The 13,434-nt window shown below is 46.4% G+C and overlaps 1 protein-coding gene and 1 long non-coding RNA gene across 11 annotated transcripts in view; both read right to left on the reverse strand.

Annotated features, from left to right (window-relative positions):
* The window catches only part of LOC115206379 (rho GTPase-activating protein 32), a 50,871-nt gene that overhangs the window by 21,649 nt on the left and 15,788 nt on the right, over positions 1-13,434 (reverse strand). For 2 of the 10 annotated variants that reach the window (XM_029773252.1, XM_029773253.1), the window contains exons 2-6: positions 12,821-12,913; positions 11,850-11,955; positions 11,581-11,678; positions 10,196-10,280; positions 9,336-9,457 (exon numbers count right to left, since the gene is read on the reverse strand). In XM_029773252.1, coding sequence (XP_029629112.1) covers positions 9,336-9,457; positions 10,196-10,280; positions 11,581-11,678; positions 11,850-11,955; positions 12,821-12,912 — 503 coding nt within the window. In that variant the 5' untranslated portion in view covers position 12,913. Of the gene's footprint in view, positions 1-5,901; positions 5,966-9,335; positions 9,458-10,195; positions 10,281-11,580; positions 11,956-12,375; positions 12,537-12,557; positions 12,679-12,820; positions 12,914-13,434 lie in introns of those variants that run through there. The other 8 variants (XM_029773255.1, XM_029773254.1, XM_029773256.1 and 5 more) reach the window with 8 other exon arrangements.
* On the reverse strand, positions 1,182-1,811 carry LOC115206380 (uncharacterized). The gene is made up of 2 exons (XR_003880791.1): positions 1,659-1,811; positions 1,182-1,562 (listed from the first exon to the last, which is right to left on the reverse strand). It is a non-coding gene; the product is annotated as an uncharacterized LOC115206380 (long non-coding RNA).

Genomic DNA, 13,434 nt, shown 5'->3' on the forward strand with positions numbered 1-13,434 from the left:
CACGCGCCGATGTAAAATGCTGTTTTTAGATATAAATATGAAGTTGATCGAACAAAAAATGCATGTATTGTGTAACATGATGTCCTAAGAGTGTCATCTGATGAAGATCGTCAAAGGTTTGTGCTGCATTTAGCTGTGTTTTGGGTATTTGTGATGCATGCTAGTTGCTTGGAAATGGCTGTGTGGTTATTTGTGTCTATGTACTCTCCTAACATAATCTAATGTTTTGCTTTCGCTGTAAAGCCTTTTGGAAATCAGACAATGTGGTTTGATTCAGGAGAAGTGCATCTATAAAATGGTGTAAAATAGTCCTATGTTTGAGAACTTTGAATTATGACCTTTTGTGGTTTTAAATTTGGCGCTCTGGTTTTTCACTGGCTGTTGAATAGTGTGGGACGATTTCGTCCCACCTCCCCTAGAGAGGTTAAAGGCACAGTCAAGTTAGTGTATGTAAACTTCTGACCCACTGGAATTGTGATACAGTGAATTATAAGTGAAATAATCTGTCTGTAAACAATTGTTGGAAAAATGACTTGTGTCATGAACAAAGTAGATGTCCTAACCGACTGGCCAAAACAATAGTTTGTTAACAAGACATTTGTGAAGTGGTTGAAATGACTAACATAAGTGTATGTAAACTTCCGACTTCAACTGTATATATTTTTAATCCATTTTAGAATAAGGCTGTAACATAAAATGTGGAAAAAGTCAAGGGGTCTGAATACTTTCCAAATGCACTGTGTGTATGTGTGGTCTGTACTATAAGTGTCAGAGTGAGGCATGGCTGGTCTCTCCCTAGAGTGATATTTCTCTCATAGCACATCTCATCTCCTCCTGTAGGAAGATCAAGGTCACAGACAGATTTCTGTTCAGCAGCTACGCCCCAGTCACGAATCTAATGTATCACAGCTGCCACAGCTACAGTAGGTCAGCTATTATATAGTTGCAATGCACTGTGCTAGAGCTCCCATCAGCTCACACACGTCCCATCAGCTCACACACGTCCCTTTGCTGGTCATGTTAAGTTATACCACGCTGCGAACAAAGCGGTTCACTGAGACTCTCAATAGTAAAAGCAAAGATGGTTTAGTATGATGACATGTAGAAACTGCTTCCCCAATAGAAATCCCAGACCATGCTTGTAGGCGATGTCATGGCAACTGTAACGTAGACACTGGGAGTCGAGAAGCAGGTGGTAAGTTTAATATAACAAAGAACATGGAACAATGCAAGGTTCATGTAATGATGGTTGCCAGGACCGGTGGTTAGTAATCCGGCTCCAGCTGCAGGACGACGCAGGTGCAGAGGGACGGCCCCGAGGACGAGTAGCAGGCCAGACGGCGAAGATGGAAATCAATCATCCAGAATGTCCTTCACCGTAACCCAACACCGCTCCTCTGGGCCGTACCCCTCCCAGTTCACTAGTTGCTGGAGCCGACCCCACGACGTCGGGAGTCCAGTAGGGATCTGACGGCATAGGCGGGACGTTCCTCAACGTCCAGGAGGGGGGCCGAGGCGTGCCGTGGGGGACAGCATCAGCCAGGGGACCAGGAACCACCAGCCTGAGAAGGAAAACATTAAAAAGTGAGATCCTCCAGACCACTGCGGTGGTGGTCTGCCTGCTCCTTCTGACGGTGGACAGTGCGCTGGAGTCTCACATGAGTCTCGCTCCACACTTCTTCTGCAGGGCTGAACCAATTATCCACCGCAGGAGTTTTGATCAAGCCCGAGGTCCACGGAGCCAGGGTAAGCTGAAAACCCAGAACACACTGGAACGAACGGAGTCAGCCCGGTGGAGGAGTGACTTAACGAATTCTGGGCGTACTCCGCCCATGGAAGGAATCGGGCCCACTCTCCCTGCCGGTCCTGGCAATGACTCCTCAGGAACCTCCCCAGCTCCTGGTTCATCCTCTCCACCTGCCCGTTAGACTGAGGCCTATACCTGGAAGTGGAGGCTGACCGTGACCCCGAGCTTCTCCATACTCTTGATGTGAATTGGGGGCCACGGTCAGAGACGATGTCCTCCGGAAGACCATAATGCCGGAAGACCTGATGGAATACTGCCTCAGCGACCTAGAGAGCAGTAGGAAGACCATAATGGATGAAGGGGATGAAACAACCTGATTTGGAAAATCTATCCACAACCACACAAGATGGCGCCGACAGAGATGGTCGCATCGCTTCAGGTCCTTAGAAAACTATGCAGTTATTTGTTTTTTTATTTATTATTTCTTACATTGTTAGCCCAGAAAATCTCAAGTGTTATTACATACAGCCGGGAAGAACTATAGGATATAAAAGCGATGTCAATTTACCATCATTACAACCAGGAATACGTCTTTCCCGAAGCGGATCCTTTGTTCGGATCTCCACCCTGGACATGCAATCTTATCCCAGAGGCCGACCCAAAACAACGCAGTCGCCGCAGAGGGAGCGGCCTACTGGTCAGACTCAGAAGGCGAGTACACCATCCACCGCTTCCAAGCATATTACTCGCCAACGTCCAATCTCTAGATAACAAGGTGGACGAAATTAGGGCACGAGTTGCCTTCCAGAGAGACATCAGAGATTGTAACATTCTCTGATTCACGGAAACATGGCTCACTCAGGATATGTTGTCAGAGTCGGTACAGCCACCCGGTTTCTTCACGCATCGCGCCGACAGAAACAAACATCTCTCTGGTAAGAAGGGCGGGGGTGTATGACTTATGATTAATGACTCATAGTGTAATCACAACAACATACAGGAACTCAAGTCCTTTTGTTCACCCGACCTAGAATTCCTTACAATCAAATGCCGACCGCATTACCTTCCAAGAGAATTCTTTTCGATTATAGTCACAGCCGTGTATACCCCCAAACAGATCCCTCATCGGACCTGAAAGAATTTCACTGGACTCTATGTAAACTGGAAACCATACATCCTGTGGCTGCATTTATGTAGCTGGGGATTTTAACAAAGCTAACCTAAGAACCATACTTCCTAAATTCTATCAGCATATTGAATGTGCAACAAGAGCTGGTAGCTTTCTGGATCATTGCTGCTCGAATTTCCGCAATGCATACAAAGCCCTCCCCCGCCCTGCCTTCGGCAAATCTGACCATGACTCCATTTTGCTGCTCCCAGCCTATAGACAGAAAATAAAACAGGAAACGCCCGTGCTCAGGTCAATAGAAAGCTGGTCTGACCAATCGGATTATAGAGACAAAGTAGTCGCAATTCAATGGCTCAAACACGAGACGTATGTGGCAGGGTCTACAGTCAATCACGGATTACAAAAAGAAAACCAGCCCTGTCGCTTTGCTCCCAGACAAATTAAACAATTTCTTTGTGCACTTTGAGGACAATACAGTGCCACAGCCTACTACCAAAGCCTGTGGGCTCTCCTTTTCCGTGGCCAATGTGAGTAAAACATTTAAACGTTTTCAACCCTCGCAAGGCTGCCGGCCCAGACGGCATCCCTAGCCGCGTCCTCAGAGCATGCGCAGACCAGCTGGCTGGTGTGTTTAGGGACATATTCAACCAATCCCTATCCTAGTCTGTTGTCCCCACATGCGTCAAGATGGCCACCATTATTCCTGTTCCCAAGAAAGCTAAGGTAACTGAACTAAATTACTATCGCCCCATTGCACTCACTTCTGTCATCATGCAGTGCTTTGGGAGACTAGTCAAGGACCATATCACCTCCACCCTACCCGATTACCCTAGACCCACTCCAATTTGCTTACCGCCCCAATAGGTCCACTGACGACACAATCGCCATCACACTGCCCTATCCCATCTGGACAAGAGCAATACCTATGTAAGAACGCTGTTCATTGACTTCAGCTCAGCATTTAACCTGTCTGGGCTAGGGGGCAGTATTTTCACGGCCGGATAAAAAACGTACCCGATTTAAACTGGTTACTACTCTTTCCCAGAAACGAGAATATGCAAATTAGTCGATTTGGATAGAAAACACTCTGAAGTTTCTAAAACTGTTTGAATGGTGTCGGTGAGTATAACAGAACTCATATGGCAGGCAAAAACCTGAGAAAATTCCAAGCAGGAAGTGGCCTGTCTGCGAATTTGAAGTTCTCCCTTTGCTTCTCTATCAAAACTACAGTGCCTGTGGGGTTATATTGCACTTTCTAAGGCTTCCATTGGCTCTCTAAAGCATTCAGAAAGTGGATTGAGGCGTCTCCTGTCTCTGGGCAGATAACAGGAGCACAGTTTGTCAGTGGACTGCCTGGTGACTAAGAGATTGGAAATGCGCGTTCACCAGACCTCGCCATTTTTCTCTTCTTTTTTGAATGAATACAGCATTGTCCGGTTGGAATATTATCGCTATTTTACGAGAAAAATACCATAAAAATGTATTTTAAACAGCGTTTGACATGCTTCTAAGTACGGTAATGGAACATTTTGAAATGTTTTGGCTCGAAATGCGCTCGCGCGTTACCCTTTGGATAGTGACCTGAACGCACAAACAAAAGTAGGTATTTGCACATAACTATGGATTATTTGGAACAAAAACAACATTTGTTGTGGAAGTAGCAGTCCTGGGAGTGCATTCTGACGAAGAACAGCAAAGGTAATCCAATTTTTCTAATACTAATTCTGAGTTTAGTGAGCCCCAAACATGGCGGGTGTCAAATTAGCTAGCCGTGATGGCTGAGCTATGTACTCAGAATATTGCAAAATGTGTTTTCGCCGAAAAGCTATTTTAAAATCTGACATAGCGATTGCATAAAGGAGTTCTGTATCTATAATTCTTAAAATACTTATGTATTTTGTCAAAGTTTATCATGAATATTTTAGTGAATTCACCGGAAGTTTTCGGTGGGAATACAATTTCTGAACATCACACGCCAATGTAAAAAGCTGTTTTTGGATATAAATATGAACTTGATTGAAGAAAACATGCATGTATTGTATAACATAATGTTCTAGGAGTGTCATCTGATGAAGATCAAAGGTTAGTGCTGCATTTAGCTGTGTTTTGGGTTTTTGTGACATATATGCTTGCTTGAAAAATGGCTGTGTGGTTATTTGTATCTATGTACTCTCCTAACATAATCTATATTGTTTTGCTTTCGCTGTAAAGCCTTTTTGAAATCGGACAATGTGGTTAGATTAACGAGAGTCTTATCTTTCAAATGGTGTAAAATAGTCGTATGTTTGAAATATTGAAATTATAGCATTTGAGGTTTTTGTATTTCGCGCCACGCTCTTCCACTGGCTGTTGAATAGAGTGGGACGCTAACGTCCCACCTAGCCCATAGAGGTTAACACCATAGTACTCGCCAAACTCGTCATTAAGCTCGAGACCCTAGGTCTCAACCACGCCCTGTGCAACTGGGTCCTGGACTTTGACGGGCCGCCCCCAGGTGGTGAAGGTAGGAAACAACATCTCCACCCCGCTGATTCTCAACACAGGGGCCCCACAAGGGTGCGTTCTCAGCCCTCTCCTGTACTCCCTGTTCACCCATGACTGTGTGGCCATGCTCGCTTCCAACTCAATCATCAAGTTTGCAGACAACACTGCAGTGGTAGGCCTGATTACCAACAACGACGAGAGCCTACAGAGAAGAGGTGAGGGCCCTCGGAGTGTGGTGTCAGGAAAATAACCTCTCACTCAACGTCAACAAAACAAAGGAGATGATCGTGGACTTCAGGAAACAGCAGAGGGAGCAACCCTGAACCCTAAAATTTTAAATGGTGGGGAGATCAGTGACAAAGTCAATGGATAGATGAGACCAGGAATGCTGAGGCACGAAAAGGAGTTTCCCTGCTGGAGCATGCCGGGGTGGGATTTGGTTTGAGCACATACAGAACTGGAGTTGACGTAGCAAATAACGTCCTGCGCCAAGGTAGCCACCAATACTTCTCAGAGATAGATTGAGTAGTGCGATAAATACCTGGATGTCCAGCGACAACAGCTGTGTGCGCTCAGGTCAGCAGCCGATACCTTATCCCCGTGGGAACATAGATGGGCTCAGGAGGACAGGTAGTGGGTGCGGGCTCCCTCTCCAGAGCCTGGTGAATGTCCACATCTACGTCCAAGATCACAGGGGCTACGACTCAAGAGGAAGGGATTATGGGTGCATTCTGGACTGGACCCTCTCCCAAATTGTAAAGACAGGACAGGGCATTGGCTTTGGTGTTCTTTAAACCTGAGCGATAGGTCAGCGTGGAGTCAAATCTCGTAAAGAAAAGGGCCCACGTTGCTTGGCGCGGATACAGCCTCCACGCTGTCTGTATGTACTCCAGGTTCCGATGGTCGGTGAGGATGACGAATGGGTCCTTGTCGCCCTCCAGCTAGTGTCTAATGCCAACTTCACCGCCAGGAGCTTTCGATCGCCAATATCGTAATTCCTGTCTGAAGGGGACAGTTTCATTAAGAGTAACCTTTTTGTAGATTACCTTGTCGTTGAGACAGGACAGCCCCCACGCCCACCTATGAAGCGTCCACCTCCACCACAAAGGGCATTGTGGGATCTGGTCATTTGAGCAATGGGGCAGAGGTGAAACGTCCCTTCAGTAGGCGGAAGGCCTCATCAGCTGCTGGACTCCACATCAACCTACGGGGACAACAATTGAGGTGAGAGGAATGGCAATGGAGATAAAGTTCCTGATGAAACGGCGGTAGAAGTTGGCAAACCCCAAAAACCATTGTAACCCCTTTATGGTGGTTGGGACTGGCCATGACCTCACAGCATCTACCTTCTTGACGTCCATCTTCACTCCTTGCGGGCTGATTTGGTAGCCTAGGAAGGAGACAGCCTCCCGATGAAACTGGCACTTCTCATCCTTGACAAACAAACAGTTGGTTAGCCAGGAGGCGTTCCAGGACAACTTGGATGTGAGCGATGTGATCCTCCAAGGTAGCCGAGTAGACCTGGATGTTATCGATATACACGACAACCTGGCCTCCGAACATGTCCGGGAACACCTTGTTGACGAATGCCTGGAACACCGACAGAAAACTGTCTAAGTCAAATGGCATCCCCAAGTACTCGTAGTGACTAGACATCGTGCTAAAAGCTGCCTTCCATTCATCCCCCTCCCGGATGTGGATGAGATTGTATGCACCATTAGGTCCAATTTGGTAAAGAACCGGGCCCTGTGGAGCTGTTCGATGGCTGCCGGCACGAACGGGAGGGTAACGGTACTTGGTGGTGATCTCATTGACTCATCTGTAATCTGTAATCAATACATGGACGTAACCCTGCATCCTTCTTGGCCACGAAGAAGAAGCCTGCAGACGCAGGAGAAGTGGACGAACGGATGAAACCTTGTTGAGCGCCTCATGGATGTACTCCTCGATGGCCTTGGTTTCAGCCACCGACAGAGGGTAGATGCGTCTGCAAAGGGGCACAGAGCCTGCAAGCAGGTCGATGGCACAGTCCCAGGGGCGATGAGGAGGGAGACAGGTGGCGCGGGTTTTGGAAAATACCTCCCGCAGGTCCTGGTATACCTCCGGGATGTTGGGCTGAAGGACAACCACATGACTCTCAACCAACGTGCAACCATAGGGGACAGGAAAGCAGGTCCTCCAGCTCGTTTTCCTCTCGCCTCTATCTCGTTGTCCTTTCTACCACAGTGTAACAGCCAGGGAGGGAGAGAAGCGATGAGTCCCGACGCTCCCGAAGTAGGTTATCCAGACGGATGGCTATCTTGAGGAGTGCGTCCATGGAGAGGTTGTCGTCTCGACAGGCCAATTCCGTCTGGACCTTCTCTCACAGTCCTCTTCTGAATAGCGTATGAAGCGCCGGCTCATTCCATCCGCTGGATGCTGCTACTGTCCGGAAGGTGAGCACGTACTCGGCAGCAGTCTGGTCCTCCTGCCGTCATTGGAGTAGGCGCTCACTCCCCTCTCTGTACTGGATGATCGAAGATACCACTGAACAGAGCCATGAAGCCTCATACGAATCCAGATGGCCGTGGCCCTTTCCAACGCCCGCCCAGTCAGCAGAGAAATAACCGTGGCAACCTTGGACCTCTTGATGGTGGGGGCTCTCATCTGGTGCGCAAAATAGAGGGAGCACTGTAGTAGGATGCCACGGCATTTAGATGGGGTGCCGTCATATTAGCCGGGAAGGACAAATAGGCGTCTTTGACCTAGGTGGGTTCCTGAATGGACTGGTGTGCTGGCTCGACTGGTGGTAGAGTATCCTCCGCTAGTTGAAGGCAACGCTTCTCGGGTATTTTCCGAGACGTTGAACACTGCAAAGAACCTCTTCCATAGCCGTCCCCAGTTGCACCAGCTGGTCGTAGTGTTGACGAAGTAGGTATCGCTGCTCGTCGACTGTCAGGGAGATGTTCCGATTTCCTGCTGCTTCCATTTTGTGAGGCAGTATTCTGTAAAGTAGACGCTGGGAGTTGAGAAGCAGGTGGTAAATTTAATACACCAAAAAACGATACAATATAGGAGTAGCGTGAAACACAGAAATAATAATGCCTGGGGAAAGAACCTAAGGGAGTGCCAGATAAAGGGGAGGTAATGAGTGAGGTAATGGAGTCCAGGTGTGCCTCATGATGAAGCGCAGGTGCGCGTAATGATTGATGCCAGGTGCGTATAATGATTGATGCCAGGACCGGTGGTTAGTAAACGCCGGAGGGGAGAGGCGGGAGTAGACATGACCACGAGGTTGGCTAGCTAAACTCATGCGCATAAATATGTAAATCAGGTCTAACGATCATCTCGCGACAAACTGCGCATGTGCATGCCGTCAAATAAAAAGGCACTTCTTTGATAAAAAAAAAATAATGTTTTACAAAAATAAAAACGTGTCAGTATGTTACTTTCACTAGGTTGGAGTAATAACATGTCCAGCTACTAAGACTTTGGCTCAAATCTAGATTGTGCCTTTAGATTGTGAAAAAATTACCAACTTAGGAAGAATTTTTTACTTTTCTAACTCCAAACCCCGGTTGGGTCTGCTGTGTCTACTTCCTATTCCTTCCCGTAAGTCTCGCAATGATGGGCCTCTGGGTTTAGAAACTGTGGTAAAAGCATCAGTGTGCGAATGAGTAGATGACTACTGCTCTCTGCTAGCAAGCCAACAAAATTACACAGGAATTATGCAGGCAATAAACAGACACTTTCACAAATGAGTGAGTAACCACTTCCGCTTGACTGATTCTAATTATCACCACAGGCACAACAACAAAAAAACTCTCAACCATCTGAAATCTGTGCTGACTGTAATGGTGATGAATCTTCAGTTAAAGTGTCAGGAAAAATTACCCTTAGGGCCATCCTAAAATGACCACCTGATGAGGCTATGGGATGATATCACAGGTGCAAGCTAAGCAAAGCAACATCTTAAACAATTAAATGTTCTCTTACATTCTCCAGTGTTGCACATAACTGCTCTCTCCTGCCACCTCCTGGAAGTTGAAGCTGCCACAGTTCACGCTCTGTACTACAGTAGTACTGACCGGCTGTAGATGCTCCCACAGTAACGCTGTCTGCACAGAAAACCCCTATTTCTCTGGTTGATATCATCACTTTAATCCAACTAGTACTGAGGATTACAGGTTTATCCTGAGCTGAGCGGATCAGAGGAATGAATGCTACTTAGTGGATTAACACACACAGACACACACACACACACACTGGATGAAAAATTCATAAACGGCATTTAAATATACTGATGTATTGGATTCCATGTTACCGACTGCTGTATCACTTATACAGTTTTATTTACAAATTAAAGGGATACTTCGGGATTTTGGCAATGAGGCCCTTTATCTACTTCCCCAGGGTCAGATGAACTAGTGGATACCATTTTTATGTCACTGTGTCTAGTATGAAAGAAGTTAGCTTTATTTTTGCAAGCCAATGCTTACTAGCGTTAGTGCAATGACTGCAAGTCTATGGGTATCTGCAAGCATGCCAAAATCCCAACGCATCCCTTTAAGTACATAATGAATGAGAACTTAAATTCCACCTGTACTTTTTCCAAATATGGGAAATTGGAATGGGGGTGGGGCAGGGACAGGATGACCTAAAATAATTAGAACAAACTGCTGATGCAATGGCTTGGTTCCATTAAGGGAATTAGGTCTTTTGTGGAACAATTCACCATGATGTCCACTGAGCTACACATGAACTCGAGCCAAGGACACAATTACCAAACTACCAGCAACAAATGACTTCTGTTCTCCATAGAATGTATGAGTGTTCAGTTCTGGGCCGGGTCTCACCTGCACTGTGCCAAAGTCAACGGTCTCATAGTGGAAGTGGGCACACTCAGCCAGCCTGGGAAAATGACCTCTGGGGAACGTCAGCCTGTAATACAGCAGCATCACCTCATCAGTATTCTACTGGCTGATACACTGAGGTGCAGAGAGAGCGAAAGAGAGAGAAAAGAGAAGGAGAGAGAAGAAAGAGCAGAGAGAAAAGGGAGAGGAAGAAAAGAGGAGAGCGACAGAGCAGAGAGAAAGAGCAGAGAGAGAAAGAGGAGAGAGGAGAGAAAGCGGAAAGAAAGAGCGGAGAGAAAGAAGAAAGAGCGGAGAGAAAGAAGAGCGGAGAGAGAAAGAGAGCAGAAAGAGAAAAAGAGGAGAGAAGAAGAAAAAGAGAAGAAAGAAGAAAGAGGAGAGAAGAAGAAAGAGGAGCATGAGAGAGAGCAAAGAAAGAGAAAAATAGCAAAGAAAGAGAGCGAGAAAGAAAGAGAGAAAGTAGAGAAGAGAAAGAAGAGAGAAGGAAAGGAGATAAAAAGAGCAAAGAGCGCAAGAGAAGACAGAATGAGCGGAGAGAAAGAAAGAGCAGAGAGAGTGGAGAGAAAGAATGAGAGCGAGAAAGAGGGGAGAAAGGGGAGAGAGAGAAGGAAAGAAGAAAAAAAGGAGAAAGGAAAGAACAGAGAAAGAGGGGAGAAGAGAGAAAAGAGCAGAGAAAAAGAGGAGAGAAGAAGCGAGAGAGGAGAGAGAAAGGAGAGAAAGAGCGAAAGGGATGAGAAAGAGAGGAGAGAAAGAGTGAAAGAAAAGAGAAAGAGGAGAGAGAGAGCGGAGAGCAAGAAAGAGAGCGAAAGAGAAGGAGAGAGAAGGAAAGAAGAAAAAGAGAAGAGAAAGAAAAAAAACGGAGAAAGAGGGGAGAAGAGAGAAGAACGGAGAAAGAGCGAAAGAGGAGAGCAAGAGGAGAGAAGGAGCAAGAGAGAGGAGAGAAGGAGCGAGCAAAAGAGGAGAGAGCGAAAGAAGAGAGCGAGCGAAAGAGAGAGCGAGCGAAAGAGAAAGGGGAGAAAGAAAAAGAGGAGAGAAGTAGAGAGAAAGAGAAAGAGGAGAGAAAGAGAAAGGAGAGAAAGAGGAGAGAGAAAGGAGAGAGGAGAGAGAAAGGAGAGAGGAGAGAAAGAGAGAGAAAGGAGAGAGGAGAGAAAGAAAGGAGAGAGAGAGAGCAGAGAAAGACGGCCGGAAACAAGAGAAGGGGGAGATAGTAACGTGAAAGAGAGAGAGTGGATAGAGAGAGTGAGATAGCAAGTTGACCAGTCAGTCTCTGCCCAGCCCATCAATTTACTGCACTTTATTTTTCTGCCCTGGTTTAGAGGCCCATTTTACAGCCCATAATAGCCTGTTTCCGTGGGGACAGGAGCACCTACTTCTTCACGTTTTTGACCTTCATGCTGGCTGTGCTGACGCAGGAACGTAGGGTGGGCTCATGCTCGGCAGGAAGCTCTGTAAGCTCATCATTCCGTACCTGCCAATCAACACACACAATACTCAAGATTCCTGAAGTGTAAACCAATTACAAGATGGTCAAACCCATACTAGCAGTATCTATAAGACTACATAGTAGTAGAGTTAAGAGACTGCTATTCCCAGGTTACAGTGCTCTTATCAGACCTCATCTAGCAATACAAGACTGTACCATGGCAGTTGTGCTCCCTTGTGGGGACTTATCTGTTGGAGTAGTACTGTTGTATGGATCAGGCTGGTTCTTGTCTTCATCTGGTGTAATACACAGTGACATGGCCCTACACAGGCAGAGGGAGGGAAGGACCGACAGAGACAGGAAGAATCCGAATCCATAAATACATTACATTTGACATACTTTAAAATAAATAAAAATGTCCATGGGTTCCACCAGAGGGAGCCAGCGAGAGAGACCGATGTATTCACATTATGTTTGGGGATCGAATCAAATCAAATCATGACATTGCACCAGCGGTGCAGAAAACTGTGGTATTTACATCCTTGTTATTCTGGTGGTAACAAATAACTGCACACAGTCTCAAATGGCTACTGACTGGTACAGAAAGCTCAAGAGAGGAGTATAGCCTAGCCTACATACAGTAAAACACATCCTGGGCCCACCAGGGATTGCCTCACAAAACCTGCAGCTGAAATCTGAGTCAGTGTGCTAGGCAGAGGAAGAAAAGTATTTTCAGCCCAACTTTTCTCAGGTACAATGAAGAAGAGTGGATCCCTGAGATTTCTCCTTCCTTCCTGGGCTCAGACATGAGATCTGCTGATAAAGACAAGAACACTGGCACTGAAAGAATGAGCTCGTCTCATCTGCTGGAGATCTGTGATTAAATTATCCTATCTAGGCCTGGTTGTTTTGCAGAATACTTACAGTAGATAGAGAAGATATCATGCGTGTCATCACAACCCTTTACAATGGGATGATATAGTATAGCCATCTCTAATGTCTTTAGAATTCCTCTCGCCATCACTCTCTTCCTCCCTGTCAATCTCTCAAAAACACATAACACATGCCCGTACAATCACCCACACACACCCTCAACATGTCTCCTTTGCATTTATGGGTGTGATATCTGCAGAGTCCCGGTCAGTTGACATAGCACTGGTTCTGTGTGGCGCGTGAGAGTAACTCACCCCTCAAGGACGTCACCACTTCCTGGTTTTCCCTGGGGTCCTGAGGCAGCATTCCCGATCACCGCGGCAACCCCACAGCCAGCCTCCATCATACTGCAACAGTTGAGAGAGATGGAGAGACTTAGCTGGGAAGCTGCCAGACATTAACCCACTCTTAGCTGCAGCTTGCGCTCTCTAGAATAATTTCACGCCTTTTAACAAATGAATGGTTAATGAGTCTACAGTAAGAAAGGCATTCAGTAAACAAGTAAATACCCACTTCTTACACACTAAAATTGTTTAATTCAAACAGGTTATATTGAAAAAAATATTTTTAAAACGATATGGAATCCATCCATACTGCAGGCGGAGTAAAGCACTGGGACTTGAATGACTGTGTTTGGAATGGTCCTGAAAGGCAGAAACAAACCCTTCATGAGGAGTGTTGTGAAGAGAGTGTTGTGACAGCACCCATGAGGAGTGTTGTGAAGAGAGTGTTGTGACAGCACCCATGAGGAGTGTTGTGAAGAGAGTGTTGTGACAGCACCCATGAGGAGTGTTGTGAAGAGAGTGTTGTGACAGCACCCATGAGGAGTGTTGTGACAGCACCCATGAGGAGTGTTGTGACAGCACCC

Source organism: Salmo trutta, chromosome 13 (assembly GCF_901001165.1).
Source record: "Salmo trutta chromosome 13, fSalTru1.1, whole genome shotgun sequence".
Classification (NCBI taxonomy): Eukaryota; Metazoa; Chordata; class Actinopteri; order Salmoniformes; family Salmonidae; genus Salmo; species Salmo trutta.